Source organism: Zalophus californianus, chromosome 5, assembly GCF_009762305.2.
Source record: "Zalophus californianus isolate mZalCal1 chromosome 5, mZalCal1.pri.v2, whole genome shotgun sequence".
NCBI classification, from domain to species: Eukaryota; Metazoa; Chordata; class Mammalia; order Carnivora; family Otariidae; genus Zalophus; species Zalophus californianus.
This window is the reverse complement of record NC_045599.1, coordinates 39,663,645-39,680,963: the sequence shown is the minus strand read 5'-3', so window position 1 is coordinate 39,680,963 and position 17,319 is coordinate 39,663,645. Positions and strand designations below refer to the sequence as shown.

The following is a 17,319-nucleotide window of genomic DNA, read 5'->3' as shown; positions in this document are numbered from 1 at the left end:
GTGGGCTGAGCACAGATGGGACATGCATCTCAGACAAGATTTTCAAATAGATACTTCAGGGATGTACACTTACCTTACAAAATGATTTGTCATTGGGTACCCGTAAGCAGTGCAGCCGCGTTCCCTTTTTGTGCAGGTTCCCTACGTGGTAACCCATAAAAGAGGATTTGGTCTACACATAGCCTTTCGTCACAGAGAGCCAGATATGCCCCCACGTTGAAAAGATATTGTGTAAGATCGGTGTATCCAATCCATCTTATGAGCCATCCCTGGCCTTGTTCAGTTTGTGTTTACATTATCTAAACTCATTGGCTCATGTGAGATTCTGGCCATAGTGGATCTCTTCGTTATCTTTGAAGACTTGGCTTAGATAGAACTTTCTGTAGGTGGCTATTCCTTGTCAGCCCCCGAATCTAGGCTGGTTTCCCTTCTATGAGCCTTCAAAACCCCTTGTGCTTTTCTCAGTCACGGCGGTTCTGACACTGTTGGGTACCCTGAAGGCAAGCACCCTGTTCTGTTCATCTCCATATCTGAGCACTTAACCCAGTACTTAGCACGGAGAGACTTTTACAAGAGCTACCTTTTAGTGACAATGTAGCATGTGCCGGGCACTGTTAAATGTTTTACATGCCTCATTTCCTTTAATCTGCGAGCAATCCCAGGAAGCAAGTACTATTACTACCTTTTTCTCAGTTGAAGAGAAAGAGGAACACAGGGAGGAAGTAACTTGCTAACGATCAACATATTAATCAAGTACACTGAATGAATGAATGAGTGAATGAATAAATAAACATGCATGAATGAAGATATTCTTGTTTAGTTGCCTTACCTACATAAACACTTCTCTTTTCTTTTTTTAAATTTATTTATTTGTTTATTTATTTGACAGAAAGAGAGAGCGAGAGAGGGAACACAAGCAGGGGGAGTGGGAGAGGGAGAAGCAGGCTTCCCGCCGAGCAGGGAGCCTGATGTGGGGCTCCATCCCAGGACCCTGGGATCATGACCTGAGCCGAAGGCAGACGCTTCACAATTGAGCCACCCAGGTGCCCCCATAAACACTTTTTCATATTAGAAATAGGAAAAATGGAAACAGTAGGCAAGCTAACCAATGTGAAACAAGAATTTCTTCAAAAGATAAGCCCCAAATGATCTTGTATTTTTCTCTTACTAAAAAATTATTGTATATCGTCAGCTCTCTTTGGAGATAGCAAGTTCCCTCATTTAGAGATTTTCAGGGATGGAAAAAAAAAAAAGTAGTACCTAACAGTCCTTCCTCATTTCAGAGCTCATGACGGGCATCACTAATTGATCACGGCACTTCTCACAGTTGAGCCTTAAATACAGGCTCAGAATCCATCTTCACACAGTGAGTCAGGCATCTACTTCCAGAGATGCCATCTCTATTAGAATAGAGGAGAAGGCTGCTTGCCAGGGATGTCATAGAAGGGATGTAACCGTCAGATGTGTGTGATGGTGGTGGAGAGGAGAGTGGATTAACAGGATCTTCATCCAATTCTGACATTTTCTGTACCATCAGAAACATTCTGAAATCACAGAGCATAAAAGCAGAAAGAATTCCCTCCAGTTGTTACATGGCTGTTTGTCTACCTATGAAGGTTTATGGAGTGTCTGCTGTTTGGAAGGTGGTTGTCTAAGGCACGGGACCCATGCTATGTCACATGATATGGTGGCTGTCATTGGGACCCACATCTTCCCCCAGGACCTTACAGTCTTTTAAGGGGACTGAGATATCTGTATTTATGCAAAGGGCTTAACATTACCAGATATTATCTGTAACAAGGGTTAAAGTAGTAGAGTAGATGAGATTCAGGGGAAAGGAGGGTGCTATGTGGGATTAGCATGGTTGTTAATTATCATAGCTGATGCTTACTGAATTTTCCTGTGCCTAGCAGGGTTCTGTGGGCTTAACACGTACTAACACTTAATCTACATGACAGATCTATGGAGGAAGTGTTTTTATTACATTTTACAGAGGAAGGAATTAAGACACAGTGAGGTTAAGCAACTTGGCCAAGGTCGTAAAGCTAGTAACTAGCAGAGCCAGGATTGTGAACCCACATAGTCTGCATCCAGGGCAGATCTCTACTCTTAATTATTAGACCTGGCTGTCAGTAGGGATTTGACCAAGGAGGGGAGATGGAAGCCGAGGCTTTAAGGATTCATGTGACCTTGAGTGGCTCCATGGAGAAAAAGCGGGAAGGCATTTCTGTTTCAGACATGGTGTTCCACTAGTTTTCAAAACCGGCGGAAACACGCAAGCAAACACACACAGGGGCTGGGTAACTAACTCTTCATGCCCTGGGTTCTCAGTTTGCCTCAGAGGAGGATCAGGGAGGGAGGAGAACGGGAACATAGTGGCCAGTATCTGGACTCTAATGGAAGTATAATCAGAGGCTGCATTTCTTCCACAGTGTGTTTTGAATTGTGGTGGCTCTGGAATGGCCCACTGGGGATGTGGTGGAGTTGAACTCTTAGAGATGTCAGGAATACTTTATTTGAGTGGCAGAACTTAGATTTCGGAAGGCCAGTGGTGGACTTCTCACCGTCCTGAGAGGGAGTCTGTCTGGGCTGGCTGTGAACAAATGGGGAAGGTGTTTGTACCACTGGTAGTGGGGTACCGCTCTCCCCAAGTAGGACGTGTTTAACAGTAATGTCGAGGCTTGTGAATCTTAAGTCTCTCCAGAATTAACTGGCCATCTAAACCAAGCAACATCGGCCAGTCTGTAAGGTAGCATTTGAGACATCCACAGCCGGGCGTCTGCGTCTTCGGCTTCCTCCTTTGAATCTGCTTTTGGCTGTGATTGACAGATAAGTTATCAGGGAAGGGTGGAATTGGGAGTGAAGACGGACGTACAAAATTACCCCAGCTGATTCCTCTTGTTGGGAAGACAGATGGACTCACTGAAGAGGATAGCTAAGTTCACACACGTATTCTCTAGATGATTCATTACTTCCTTCAGTCTCTCCTAATGGTTCATTATTTTACATTCTCTTAATTCTTTTCCAGATGTTACTTTCCACCCTTCACTCAGATAAAGAACAAAATGAAAGGGATACCAAAACCACCTATTTTTAAAAAAAATATTTCTTACACACCCTATATTGTAGACACTGTCCAACCCCTGGGGTTGCAGCACTGAGCCAGGACCCACGTTCCACCAAGCAGCAGATCAGCTGCTTTTGCGTCTATAAAAGTTGTTTTCTGGGTGCACGCCGGTCTTCATTTGCTTCTAGATTGTTAAGCTTGCGACTCACTTGCAAAGACCACTCTAAGCATGCCTAAAATCTTTACAATACTATGTTTGTCTTCAGAGTGGCTCTTTTAAATAACCAGTTGCTTCCCTGTCTCACCAGGCAAATCGGAGACAATCTGATTGTCCCTGGAGGAGTGAAGACCATCGAGGCCAATGGGAAGATGGTGATCCCTGGAGGCATCGATGTCCACACTCACTTCCAGATGCCATACAAGGGAATGACCACAGTGGATGACTTCTTCCAAGGGACGAAGGCTGCCTTAGCTGGGGGCACCACCATGATCAGTGAGTCGCCCGACCCTGCACGCTCCTGGTCCCAACAAGTGACTGGTTTCAGTGACGGCTTAACCCCTGTGCTCTATGGCGATATCTTGTACCTGCCTCTCAGTTCAGTGTACAGCTCTTCCTCCTGATGGGACCTGAGGACAGCAGGTGGTAGTGGGGACCCTGACAGCTCCCTGACATTGCCTAGACGAGATTCATGAGGCTCTAAGCCAGGAAAACAGCTGTCCTCTCTTGTCCCTGAAAGCAGGGGCTGTGTGTGCAGTGCGTGGGGATTCAGCAATCATCTGTGGGCCGGACACCGGGATAAGTGTGGAGATGGGCCATTCAGCACTTCCAGCTCGGGCCTGAGGCAGGATGGGGCAGAGAGCACAGGCAGAGCAGTGTGAATGGGGTTCAGCATCCCCGAGCGGGGAAGGTAATGGGGACCTGCCCTGCTTGAAACTCGTGGGCTTCAGTGGCATTGACTGGTACCTGGTCTGGTACCATTGACTGGTACCTCCTGTCTCTTGACCAATTCCTTTCTGAAGATGAGGCAAGCGGTGGGGCTGGTTTCCTTTGTTTTTTGTTTCTGTTTTCTTTCTTTCTTTCTCTTTTTTTTTTTTTCTGGGAACTATTGCAATTCCAGAGAAACCTAGGGAGTTGCATGCCATTGGATTACGGAACAGATAGCATTCCAGGGCAGTCCTTCCTGTCCCAAAGGAATCCCAAGGAATTGGGTCCAATCCCAGTCCCGGCACTAAGCTTGGTCAGCAAGAGCACTGTTTATTTTGCCACTGTATACACCCGTCCACGAACACAGAACAGCCTGAGCTGTGGAGTTGCTCCTTGTCTTTTGCCTCCTTTTGACGGGAGCACTAGCAAGGTTGAGCTCCAGCAAGTTGGGTGTGGAAGCCCAGGAAAATTGCATCAAGGCCGTAAAAGGTGCAATTGAGGGAGACCAAAGCTTTTCCCCAGCCAAAGGGAGGAAGCCAGCTGACTTCTCAGCAGCTGCCTGCCCACAGAAGCCCTGATGTAGGTCCAGACGTCAGTGATGCGGCTCCTTGCGTCTGCTTTCTGATAAGCACACGTGGGCTGCCTGCGGTAGGAGGCCGAGGAAGTGAGTGATCTCGGTTTGGCTCTCTGCCTTCCGGGCAGAGAGTTGGACCTGTTCAGTGTCCGGGGAGTGTGCGTTGTGCTTGGTCCTTCAGGTTAGGGAAGGAGCTAGAGGGAAGGCAGAGTTGCAGGTGACGTGAAAACCATACCAAGAAACCCAAAGCTGTACATGTCCTTCATAGATAGTTTAAGACCCTGGATATGCAGCAAGAGAAGGAAGCCCAGAAAGCCCACATCCCTGTTACAGTTTGGCTGTAGTTTCCTTCCTGTGAAGCAGAAACAGGATCGCAATAGACGTACTGTGTCTTAGTGGTGTTTTAGTGTATCATTTCACTAAATAATCTAGGCATGGATGTCTTTCCTTTCATTTCTTTCCTTTTTTTTTTTAAAGATTTTATTTATTTATTTGACAGAGAGAGATACAGCAAGAGAAGGAACACAAGCAGGGGGAGTGGGAGAGGGAGAAGCAGGCTTCCCGCCGAGCAGGGAGCCCGAAGTGGGGCTCGATCCCAGGACCCTGGGATCGTGACCTGAGTCGAAGGCAGACGCTTAACAACTGAGCCACCCAGGCGCCCCTCCATTCATTTATTTTCGTTCCACTACAGCCTTTAAAATGGGTGCCTACTAATCCATCTTATGAAGGTATATTTATTATTTAGCCAAACTTTCTATTGTTAAAGATTTTGATGGTTTCCAGTTTTTCACTTAAATAAACATATAAATAATGTTTGCAGTGGCAACATCTTCAGCACCCACATTTTGCAAACAGCGTGTTTATTTCCTTGGGAATAATTCTTAGGCACAGGAATAATCATCGAGTTAAGGTATGAAAAATACCAAGATTTTTTAATGTGTACTTCAGAATCGTTCATAGGAACATTGTACCAATTTGCACTTCCCCTCAGCTGTCTTATCCTCCCCAAATGTGAATGTCATCATATTGAACAGTGCTGCCCACGGTTGCAGGTACTGCAGGAGTAGATTGGGCCTCAAAAGAAAACATATTCTTTCATTTTTTTTTAAAGATTTTATTTATTTATTCTAGAGAGAGAGAGGGAGAAAGCAGGGGGAGGAGCAGCAGGAGAGGGACAACCAGACTCCGAGCTGAGCCCACTGCAGGGCTCCATCTCAGGACCCCAAGATCATGACCTGAGCCGAAAGCAAGAGTCAGACGCTTAACCGACTGAGCCACCCAGGCACCCCAAGTAAAAATATTCTTGACAAAAAGTTTACATGGAAATAAGATCTGTGGGCTGAGCATCAGGTTTGTGACACTGGCTCTTTGTTATGGCAGTAAGCACAAGAATGTCACTGTCCTGTTACCTGACCTCACTTTAATTACCCTCTTTCCACCTTAAAAGGGAGTCTGACTTGCTTCGCTAGCGGTGACTTCCCATAATACTGGTAATAATGGCACATAGTAGGTGCTCATTGACATTACTGAGCACTTACTATGTGCCAGGCATCAGGTGAGATACTTTTCATGCATTTTGCCGTTTAATCATACAACAAAATTAGAAGGAAGGGACTATGACATTCTACTCTCTACCCCACTGAGCGCCGATTTCAAGGATGAGAAAACTGGGGTTTAGAGAAGGTAGTAGTTTGTCCGAGCGCAACGTGGGTAAGTGACAGTTAAATGATCAGTAATCTGGGAACTGCCAGAGAACGCTTTCTTTTTTTTTTTTTTTTTTAAAGATTTTATTTATTTATTTGAGAGAGAGAGAATGAGAGATAGCACGAGAGGGAAGAGGGTCAGAGGGAGAAGCAGACTCCCTGCTGAGCAGGAAGCCCGATGTGGGACTCGATCCCAGGACTCCAGGATCATGACCTGAGCCGAAGGCAGTCGCTTAACCAACTGAGCCACCCAGGCGCCCAGGGAACACTTTCTAAGGTGAAGTCCATGCTCAGGAAATAGAGGCTTTGCAGCCTTAGCTAAGTGAGCAGGAGCAGGCCTGTTCAGAGGGGAACAGAGGCAGTGTCAGTGACTTACCCATCTGGGGCCTCTGTCATTCAGTTGACCACGTGGTGCCCGAGCCCGAGGCCAGCCTGACGGAGGCTTATGAGAAGTGGCGAGAGTGGGCAGATGGGAAGAGCTGTTGTGACTATGCCTTGCACGTGGACATCACCCACTGGAACGACAGTGTCAAGCAGGAGGTACAGAACCTCATCAAGGACAAAGGTGAGCCCCTGTGTGCCCAACCCCCCCCTTCTCCTGGCTCAGAGCCCAGAACCTCGTGTGTGAGTGCTAGGTGAGGGGTACTGCTGCGTTCCAGGCACTTGGTCTTGGTGTATGCCATCTCACTCCTTACAGGATCCACATAATAGGGGTGATTATCCTCAGTTCTCAGCTGGAGAGCCTGAGGCTCAGAGTAAGTGGCCCAGGATCACAGAGCTAGTTAGCAGAAAATGTACCCAGAGTCTGGGCTCTTCACCTCAGGCGACACTGCCCATTTGACAGAGGAAGAAACTGAGGCCAGGAGAGGTTAGCATCTTATGGAAGGTCATACAGCTACGGAATACGAGATTTGGAATTTTTAACTTTTGTAACTTGCGCTCCAAAGATCAAACCATTACGGTTCTCAAACAGTGGCATCCTCAGAAAAGGCTACGGCATTTGTGGGAACGAAGATGTGTTCGCACTCAGGCTAGGAGCTTAGGACATGGAAATGTGGGTGTCCTCTCAGTGAGTACATGATTTAGGTTTCCCTGGTCGTCTTAGATTCTTCTGTTCTCTGCTTCCTTCTCCCTTCTGATCGTCAGGTATTTCGCATACACGCACTACCCCCCATACACACACACAGACGCGCAGTGTGCTCGGCATCATAACGTGGCCTGGGGGATTTAGGGAAGCATAAGGTGTGGTCTCTGCTGAGTGTCCAGGGCAAGAGGAAGCAGACCGGTGAAGAGCAACAGGGTAAATGCCACAGGATGCAGAATATTGTGGTAATAGTAATAGCATTATACTAATTTCATTACAATCACGGTACTAATACTAACGTAATAACATGCATTGTTATAACACTAACTTAATAATACTATTCTCAGTGAGCTGCCTGGATGCAGATGCCAGAGTGCAGTGGAAAAGAGTGAGCTCTGGGTGGCAGGGGAGAGACTGGGCTCCCAGACGATGAGTTTTCCCTTCCCTGTCCCTCCTCACCTGACGAGCTCTGCCCAGACATTCCTGATCCAGGATATGAGGTTATAACCCCGTCTTTTCTTGTGATTCCTTTCACACTGCGCATCTCAACTGGGATAGAAAATGGAAGGGCTTTAACACCCACTTGCCTTCCAAAGGGTCCGGGTCATTCCGCAGAGGACGCAGAGGCTTATGGGAAGGGTAATGTTGGGAAAAGCTGCCCCGAGCTGAACCACTCTGGGTAGGGAAGTTCTCACATTACAACCCGCTTTTGGCCTGGAACACTGTGGGCTGAGATGGCCCTAATGGTTGGAGACCAAAATTATCCTCCTTTCCTCAAAATGACTCTCTGTTCCCCAGCCCTACCTATTTATGTAAATTACTACATTAATAGTCTGTTTGGGGGTGAAAAATTAGATAGCTCTTTCCCTATAGCCCTTACAGCTTAGATATTTGAGCACACGGTGCACCTTGACTTCTGCCCCTTAGCCCCGTTAGTTCCCTGAGGATATGGTCTCCGTCCTAGATGCAGCCCTCCCCCCGCCCCCGGCTCCAGCACAGGGTCTAGTGGGCAGTAGGCATTCCTTAAGTGGTGAAATAAACCCATCCCAGGAGCTCCATTAAAGAAGCTCAAATATGGTGGTAGGTCTGGTGCTGAGACTTTGGTATCTGTTGTCTCATTTAACGTTTCCAACTGCCTTAGGAAGCAGGCTCTTGTCATTTTCCATTTTACAGGTGAGGACACCAAGAGGTGAGGTATTCCAGGCTCGCTGAACTAGTATGAATTGCTGCCCCCGATTCTCGGTGGTGCATCCTACCTCAAGCAACGGCAAAGCTTACTGACCCTCTGGGCTGGGGAATGGGGGCGGCGGCGGGGGGGCAAGACAGAGGTGCAGCAGAGCCCATTCTGCTGTGACACCATGTAGGCATGGCTGCTTTTGCACGTGAGGAGAGAACAGAGAATGGGAAGCATCTGCTTTATATTGGACAAGTGCCTGTAATGCACTTGGACCCCATGAGCGACGGGAGCAAAGGAAGGAGAGCGGTCGTGCTAATGTCGTCTTCCTGTTTTCCCTCCCTTCCCTCTCTTGCAGGGGTTAACTCCTTCATGGTTTACATGGCCTATAAGGATTTGTATCAAGTGTCCAACACAGAGGTAAGAAGCCATTGCTGGGTGGTTTGGGGTATCTGGATGGGTTTCCCATTGTTGCCGATGACCTTGGCTCTTAGAGCATGAGTCACTGTGGTCGCTGTGGGAGGCTGCTAGACCAGAGTGCTTCTTAAAGCCCTCGCAGTCCACGCCACATTTTAAATAAGGTAACAGGCAGGGTGCCCATGGCAAGGCAGACCAGGAGCTAGAATTTCCACTGGCAGCAGCTTTCTCAAAGGGCCAAGAGGAAAGGCATGCTGAAATCTCCGTGTCTCACACAAACCCTAAACCCCGCATGAGCTCAGTGGAAGTACGAGGGGCTCTGCCACGCAGGATTAAGGAGGGCCTCCTGCTCTTTGGGGTAGTAGCTTGCCTGTGACTCTCCCCGAGACAGTCCTATGGCTTGTGTCAGTTTGAGATGAACCTCCTGTTGTCAGAGGAAGTGCAGGGAGTGAATTCCCATCCCTCCTGGTTGGGAGGTGGGGGAAGGTCTACCTTGAAGGGTTAGGGGATAGGGGAGCCAGCTGTCCTTTGAGCTTCTGGCCAGGTGGTAGCAGCTCTCAGGACCACTGGTTGAGAAGGACTGTGAAGGTCTGTCCCAGCAAAACAGGATCTAATACCATTAAAAACGTGTGCATGAGGCAGAATTAGAAGGCTCGATAGCACTTTGTTGTACATTTGCCCTGTCCGCGGAGGAGACATGACGCGTTCTTTATAGAGACAGTCTGCTAGAGTTCCTGTGGACTCGCACTCTTTGGTCGTGCGTGTTTTCGTCTGTGTTTTTGCCCTAATCACTGATTCCCTCTGGTTTTCCTCATTTGTTTTATCTGTGGCCCTAGTGATGGACCCCTGTGTGAAGTTGCCTCCGTGGCTTGTGAAGGTGACAGCGACTCCTTTCTCTTTCAGCTCTACGAGATCTTCACCTGTCTGGGTGAGCTGGGAGCCATTGCGCAGGTTCACGCCGAGAATGGGGATATCATTGCCCAGGTAATGCCATGCAGCTCCCCAGGGTGTGCTCTCTGCACGGCCTGGGGTCTCCGGCCCGTCTCTTTCCTTGTTCCTTCAATATTGCGTGAGCTCTTCATGGGTGCAAGGCTCGGTCCCTGGGCTAAAAACAGAGACTGCCCTAAAGAATGTCCCAGGCTAGAAGGAGGCAATGAAGGCAAGAGAGGGAGAAAGCCGAGGATGCTGTATAAAGGGGGGCTGTCTGGCCATCGTGGGGGATCAGAAGAGGCATCCCAGAAGAGGTTTTCAAATTAGGCCATTTAGTGGGAGAGCATTGCTGATTCTCTTGGAAAAGTAAGTCCAAGCTATGTGACAGTCTCTGCCCTAGAGAAGAACCCTAAGGCGGCGCTTCTCAGAAACCTGATCCAGGACTGCAGAGCTCACGGCTTTAGGTAATAAAGAATGTGGGTCTTGTGGGGATCAGACACCCCATTGGTTTCCTAGAAGTTGTACTGAGAAACCTGAGGCAAGAGTGAGGAAAGCGAGGCCCCAAGGCCCAAAATGATCATTTATGAGGAAGCAGAAGGCACTCTCTCCATCTCCTGGGTCGCTTAATGGGCTGGATGCACAGATGTGTCTTAGCCAGGGTCTTGTTTACCTCAGAAGCATTCAAGATTGGCCTCCACTAGGAGGAGGCTGCTAGAAGAGTGGGAGCTCTCTTGGTCCATTGAATAATATTCACAGCAAAAACCATTATTCATTCTTTCAAAGAGTATTTCCTAAGCGCTTTGTGCCAGGCATGAGGTTACTGAGGTGAGCCAAAACAGACGCACCCCGTAGCTCACTAGTCCTTGGGCTGTGCCTTCGTTTTAGAAGTTGTCCAGGACCTGGTGAATGTGGTCCGCAGGGGTGTGGGAACCGGGGGGCCGACCCTTGTCCCAGACCCGTGAGCTTCTAATGGCAGGTACCATGTGGTGAACGCTTGCTGCTGTCTGCCAGGCTCTGGTTCGGACTCTAGTGGATTCTCACTCTTCACCTGGCCCTTCAAAGATGGCTACCATCCGCCCTGTTTTGTAGAGAATATGGGGCTCGGAAGGATGAGGTCACCGGCCCAAGGATCACAGCCAGTAACTGGGAGGAGAAAATCTTAGCTCTGAGGTGGTGTGGCTTCGCCAGGGTTGGCGTGTCCTGGACCTGTTTCCCCACAGTCCCGCGGCAGGCCCCCCAGAGAGACGGCACGTCCCGGCAGTGCAGGGCTCCTGCCGTTAGGATTTCAGACTCTGGGTGGTATCTCATCAGCGGAGGGGGTGAGCTACATGTGTAGTTTCCTCTTACTGACCAAGGAGATTAAATAGTCAGGCCCCTGACAGCCTTCTCCCACGTCCGTCCCCCACACACTGAGCGATAATGAAATCATTTTCCAAAGAGGGTCCAGTGCTCATGAGAGGCATCCCCGTGGTGTTAAGAGCTGTCACTGGTCCTCTTGCTCTGCATTTTCAGCACAGCAACCAGAGGGCCCAGCCCTGCCTCCAGATGCCCTAGAAACCAAACTCCCTGCTACTTCCTCCAAGACCATGTGGAGGCAAACGGGCTGCCGTGCTAAGCCCCCTTTCCAGCTTCCTCTGGTGGCTCCTTAGCACCGACTGTCTCTGGTCCACCCCGCCCCCCCGCCACCACCCCGTCCACTCTCTTCCCTACCTTGTGAAGGCTCTGTTCTTAGTCAGGGAAAGAATAAGGGCATTCTTCCATTTGGATGAGTTTCTTGGGTGTGCTTATTTGATTCAGATTGAGCTGAAAGATTTTATCCCATTGTCTAAATGAAGGCAGCTGCTGTACCCAGAGTTGATGCAGAAGTCACCAAAGAGCAAGAAGAATGCTCTCTCATGGGTGCCAGCCATGGACGTTTTCAAAAATTTCCAGCCAGCAGGACCATCTGAGAGGGTGGCATCTTTAGCCGTTCATCCAGTAGTATTTCTTGAGCACCTACTATGTGCCAAGCCTTGGAGAGGGAAGATGAGAAAGACAGGGTTCCTTTCCTCATGGAGCAAACCAAAATTGTGTCATGCCCCAAACTAAGATGTAATTACAGCAATGGTGCCCACGGCCACCTCATCCTTCTTAACCTTCCAGCTCTAGGGACACCATGGGAGCTTTTAGAATGGGACTTCCCAGCATGAACAGTGTATTAAAATCACCTGCAGAAATTAGGGATTCCTGGGATTCTCCTGGTTCCAGAAATTCTGAGGTGGGAGGTCGGTAGTAAACTTCAGGCACACTATGTGAACGTGCTGGGAAGCCAGGGCTTGAGCTCCCTCCCTCCTGTGCACGGTGCTAGCCCTCTTGAACAAGGCAGACGTGAGAGTGTCAGATGAGACAGAAGAGGCTTTGTAGTTGGACACCTCGACCTTTGTGCGACTTCAGGAGGCAACACAGAGCGGAAGCTCTCCAGAGTTCAGAAGAAATCGTGTTCAGTCCGAGTTTCGAGAAATGGAACAGTAAGAATGAAAAGTGAAGGTCCTTTGCTGCAAAACTCAGCCTCTGACCTTTTTTCTAATCCTGTTGTAGTTGGAGACGGTGATCATTTCCCTTCTCACAATTGCTTAGAGTGTATGCATCTGTCTTCCTATACCTCTAAAATGATTTATATTACTAAAAACAAAACAAAAAAACAAGAAAACAAAAAGTAGTTCTTCTTTCGCAGGGAGAAGGACTCCTTTCCTTTCTCCACATCTCATAGTTCCAGAGTGCCACAAGGATTTGTTCGGGTCCCTCTCGCCGGCCCCCCTCTGCAGCGGCCAGGTTCATTGGCACTGGCCTTCGTACTTGGAGAGTGAAGGCCAGCAAAACTGCAGATACTGCCGCTTAGGGTCCCTGCCAGTCCCAGTTAGCCTACGTGTGCGCTCCCTGCCAGCGCCCTGCTCCTTCCAGAAAGCTGGCCGCAAGTCTGAAGAATTTCGCCATCAGCTGTGAGGGGTAGGCAGTTCTGTCACGAAACAGCCTAATTAAATAGAATCTGACCACAAGATTACCTGAGTCAGGTAATGCTCTTTGGAGGCATTATTTTGTCTGGTTAAACTCTGAGTCCATTTGTTTCAGCTGTACATTTAAACCACAAAAAAGCCCGAGGGCTTTGTGAAAGCGCAGATTCCTAGAACTTCACCTCTCTATCCTGATTTGGAGGAGGCCACCCAGCTGCACGGCCACAAAAGCAAGCCAGGTGATCCTGATGTAGGTGGGAGGCAACTAGACCTCGCGAAACACAGCAAGAAAATATAAGGAATAAGCGAGCTCGTGTGACTTTTGATGTGTAACGGCGGAAGAATTCTGATACTCTTAACACACTTTCCTTCATTTAATTAAAAAAACGTTTTTTTCTCCTCTTAGTTAAGACTTGACCCTATTTTACAATTCCAGGCGGATCATTAATAAATGTGTTCAACATACACGTTTTGTTCTTTTTGTTCCCTTGAACTCTTTGCTTCAGATTAAAAGATACCAGTAGGGTTTTTCCACGCCTCAGCGGAGCTTATCTCAAAATTGTTCTGTGTTCTTTTCTCATTGTAGGAGCAAACCCGGATGTTGGAAATGGGGATCACTGGCCCCGAAGGCCATGTGCTGAGCAGACCAGAGGAGGTGAGTTGCGGGGGGCCGGGGCAGCATCGCAGTGGAGGGGCTCTGTCTTTCCAGCATCTTCTGGGAGACTCCTGTGACTACAGTCCCCAGCGGCCTGGCGTGGGGCCCGCTGCTCATTTGACACTTGGAGTGTTTGTGTTGGGCCTGCCTTCCCCGGGCACATGCTTACACGGTGTAGGAGCAAACCTTGAGGAAAGGCGGGGAGAGTCTGTGAGCACCAGACAGCGATATTGGAACATTTCTTCCAAAGGCCACACGTCTGACGGACCAACTCAAGGGACTCAAGAGAAAAGTAGAAAGCAATGTAAGGGAAACGCTTACTTGTGACCCCTCATCTCTCTAAAGAGAACTCAAGGTGGAGGGTCCTCCACACCTATTCAGTTGGAGAGGTAAATACCTAAGCCCTTTCCTAATCAGTGTCCGTCTCAAAGACATTTCCACTTCCCTTATTCCATATTATGTTCTGAGTGCTGCAAAATAAAATACCAGCCATATGGGCAGTCGGTGGAGTGGGTGTTTCATAGACTTCATGTCTATCCATTTGTTGTAAGGTGATGATTAAGTCCGGGTATGGGAGTTTCCCACGTGTAAAAAGAATGATGACTAGGGCCTGCTTAGCCCCGGGCGAGTGAATAAAAGCTAACTAGTGGCTAATTGCATGTGTTTGGGATGTCAGCAGCTTCGGCTGCTGGCGCAGGGCATAGAGCAGGGACTTAGCTGCCCCCACGGCTGAGTGCACACTGGCTTCGGGAGGCCAGCCCGGGAGTGGCACCTGGAGTGCATTTAGGGCCCTCTGGGCGAGTGGCGTGAGCCCGGCTCCTGCTCTGTCATCCCCAGCCCCCCACTCTGCAGAGGGTAGAAGGAAGGGTCAGAACCAGAAACGAGAGTATGCCTGTTGCCCATCTCTTTTAGAGGCTTTTAAAAATTAAAAGGTAACGCACCTACAGACGAACGCTCCTATCATAAACATTCGAGGAATTTTTACGAGCTAAATACAGTCGTGTCACCCGTGCCCTGCTGGAGAAACAGAACTGTCGGCACTCCAGAAACTCCTCTGCGTCTCAGGACGTTGTTGTTCCCAGTTGAAATCATTTATCATTATTTCACAGCATTCCAGAAAGGTCTGTCTCCCGAATACCAGGCCCTTTCTGTGGAACACGAGCCCGCACCTGGCACTGTGCTCATTACCTTAGCTCTCCTTGCTGCTTCTCGGGGTGGTTGGCATTACTGTTGGGTGAAGAAGCGAAAGCTCAAGAGGTTAAGCCCGTGGCTATGCCCATGTGAAGGACTGGAAAGCTGTTTACGCGGTGTGAGTGGGCCAGGGTGATCAGCCCTGTTTGGGAAACTGTTCCTAAATGCTGGTCGCTGTAGCGATTTGCTGGCAAGATGGATTTCTGTACCAGCAGCCAGGGGATTTCTGAGCAAAGTCTATTTTTGTTCCTTGGTTTGTTTTTCCAACCCTTCCCCACCCCACTCCTCCTGTTCCCGTCTCCTTTTTAGTAAAAAGCTTCTCGGCTGTAGAGCTGGACAACCCTGGAAGCCCTTTTGGGTGAAGCTGGAGGGTGATGTCACCTTCCAAAGATAGTCATGTTGTCAAGGTGCTGAAGAACCCGCGGTGCTGGGAGGGAGCGGGATCTGAGGGGCCAAGACTGAGGCCGTGGCGAGTGCAGGGCGCAGCGCAGGTGTGAAGAAGGAGGGACGGGCGGAGGAGGAGCCGGCCCCTCTTCGGTTCAGAGCACACACCGCTACCATCTCGAGTGATGCGGTGCAGAGAGAGCTGAACCCGAGCTTTGCTCCCGAAGTCCGGGTGCTTGGGGAAGCTGGCCGTATTCACCTGTGGTCAGGGGCGCCACGGGCTTGTCCCTTTGGAGTCAAGTGCAGCTTGGGGGACGCCAGCAGGCAGGACCCGCCAAGTTCTAGAGTCTGTCTGCTGAGCCACACCCACCAAGGGCAGTGGCTGGTTTGCATTATGCAAACACCAGGCATCTGCAAGCTATTTTTGGTATTTTTTAAAGTTTTGGGCTGCATAGGCTGACCAGAATATTCTATCCCTCCAAAACAGAACTGTTGCCGATTGAATGGGAGAATGCCAGCATCCCTGCTTTGGGCTGAACCGGACTTCCGTGGGCTTTGGGCAGTGACACAGGCTCTCCCACACTGGTCAGGAGTTATGATCAACAATAAGCCCAATAAGCCAGCCTGCGAGGCACACTTGCCTTGTCCCAGGGTGGGGCAGTTGCCTTAAAGGATGAACTCTTAGATCCTCACAACAGCCCTGTGGGTGAGGTCCTGTTACTGCCCCCATTTCACAGACAGGAAACTGAGGCTTTGGGAGATGATGTACCGTACCTGAGGTCGCCCAGCTTTTCCGTGACAGAACCAGAACTCAGACCCAGGCCATTGGAAAGAGCCTGAGCTCTAAAGACCCTGCTTTGTTCATAGTGTAGGGGGAAACTCATTATTTCTCACTGAATAAATTCAACCAAGTTGGAAAAATTAGCATATTGGAACACGTAGACTCTACTTTAGGGTGGGATGGAAGAAATCGAGAAGAAGAGAAATCTCTGCTGAGAAGCCTGGGAATTATCAGTGTAAGAAATGCCTGCTGGAGTGTAAGAAATTGCTGCAGGAAAGGATTTGATGCCTGATTACCTTTACTGGTTCTTGTTTCACATATCGGTGCTGGGATGCTGTTTTGCCAGAGAATCTGTGTGGGAAGACTGGGGAGCAAAAGCTTCCATCACATGCAGCCGTTGGGGTAATCACGGGGAGAGGAGGGAAGCAGCCTAGGAAGGTGAGGACGAGAGTCTGAGAAGCCAAGTGAAGTGCCACAGTGGGGACGTGGTGGGTCGGGAGCCTCTAGCTGCAGATCCTCTAGGCTTCTCAGCTCCGCGCTGCGCTGCATTCTCAGCTCGCAGAGGCTGGGGAGTGGCTCTCTGAGAGGCTCATGCTGCTCTTGACCCCCGGGACTTCTTTTTGCAGCTGGAAGCCGAGGCTGTGTTCCGTGCCATCACCATTGCGAGCCAAACCAACTGTCCACTTTACGTCACGAAGGTCATGAGCAAGAGTGCGGCGGACCTGATCTCGCAAGCCAGGAAAAAAGGTGATTGGTGCTCCCAAGAGCTTAGCACCAGCCGTGTGGCTCCTTCCCCCTCCGGCTGTCCTGTAGAAACAGTGCCTCTTTTGCTCCTTGCCTTGCTATCTGGGAAGCCCTTCCTCCCTGTTAGCGCAGGGGATCCTCTCGGCATTCTGTGTGGATGGCAGGACCCTGGCATCTCTCCCGCTTGGCAGGTGAGTTAACCAGGCTCAGGGAAGGGCGGGTGGTTTGTCCCAAGATGGCACAGCTTCGGTCAGTTCTTTGAGGCATCTTTCTTCCTCCCTTTGATCCTTCGTTGTCAGTTCACATTATCTGAGCTTTGTAAATGGACATACTAGTCGAGATTATATTGGGTGCAGAAGTCAAAGATCCAACTCAAATGGACTTAAACACACAAAAGTAAATTATTGGTTGAAGGTGTTTCAGGCATAGCCGGATCAAGGGGTTTCAACAATGATGTTGGGGCTCTATCACTCGTCATCCTTTCTTGTCTCTGCTTTTCTCTCTTTCGGCTTTATTTTCACGGTGGACAGTGACAAGAGTAAATGCTAAGAGGCACCTGTTGTCCTCAGCTCTTGATAGGGGACATGATGAGGAAGTAGGGTACGTCTCTTCCAAAAGCTCCAGCAGAGGCGCCCGGGAGGGCTCTGATTGCCTCGGCTTGGGTCATGGGCCCCTCCCTGAGCCAGTGTCTGCTCTGGGG

General features: G+C 49.4%; 1 protein-coding gene across 4 annotated transcripts in view; it reads left to right on the top strand.

Annotated features, from left to right (window-relative positions):
* DPYSL3 (dihydropyrimidinase like 3) overlaps positions 1-17,319 on the top strand; it is a 115,109-nt gene that overhangs the window by 83,253 nt on the left and 14,537 nt on the right. For all 4 annotated transcript variants that reach the window (XM_027606204.2, XM_027606201.2, XM_027606203.2 and 1 more), the window contains exons 3-8: positions 3,376-3,560; positions 6,670-6,834; positions 8,886-8,947; positions 9,848-9,928; positions 13,451-13,519; positions 16,502-16,622. In XM_027606204.2, coding sequence (XP_027462005.1) covers positions 3,376-3,560; positions 6,670-6,834; positions 8,886-8,947; positions 9,848-9,928; positions 13,451-13,519; positions 16,502-16,622 — 683 coding nt within the window. The remainder of the gene's footprint in view (positions 1-3,375; positions 3,561-6,669; positions 6,835-8,885; positions 8,948-9,847; positions 9,929-13,450; positions 13,520-16,501; positions 16,623-17,319) is intronic.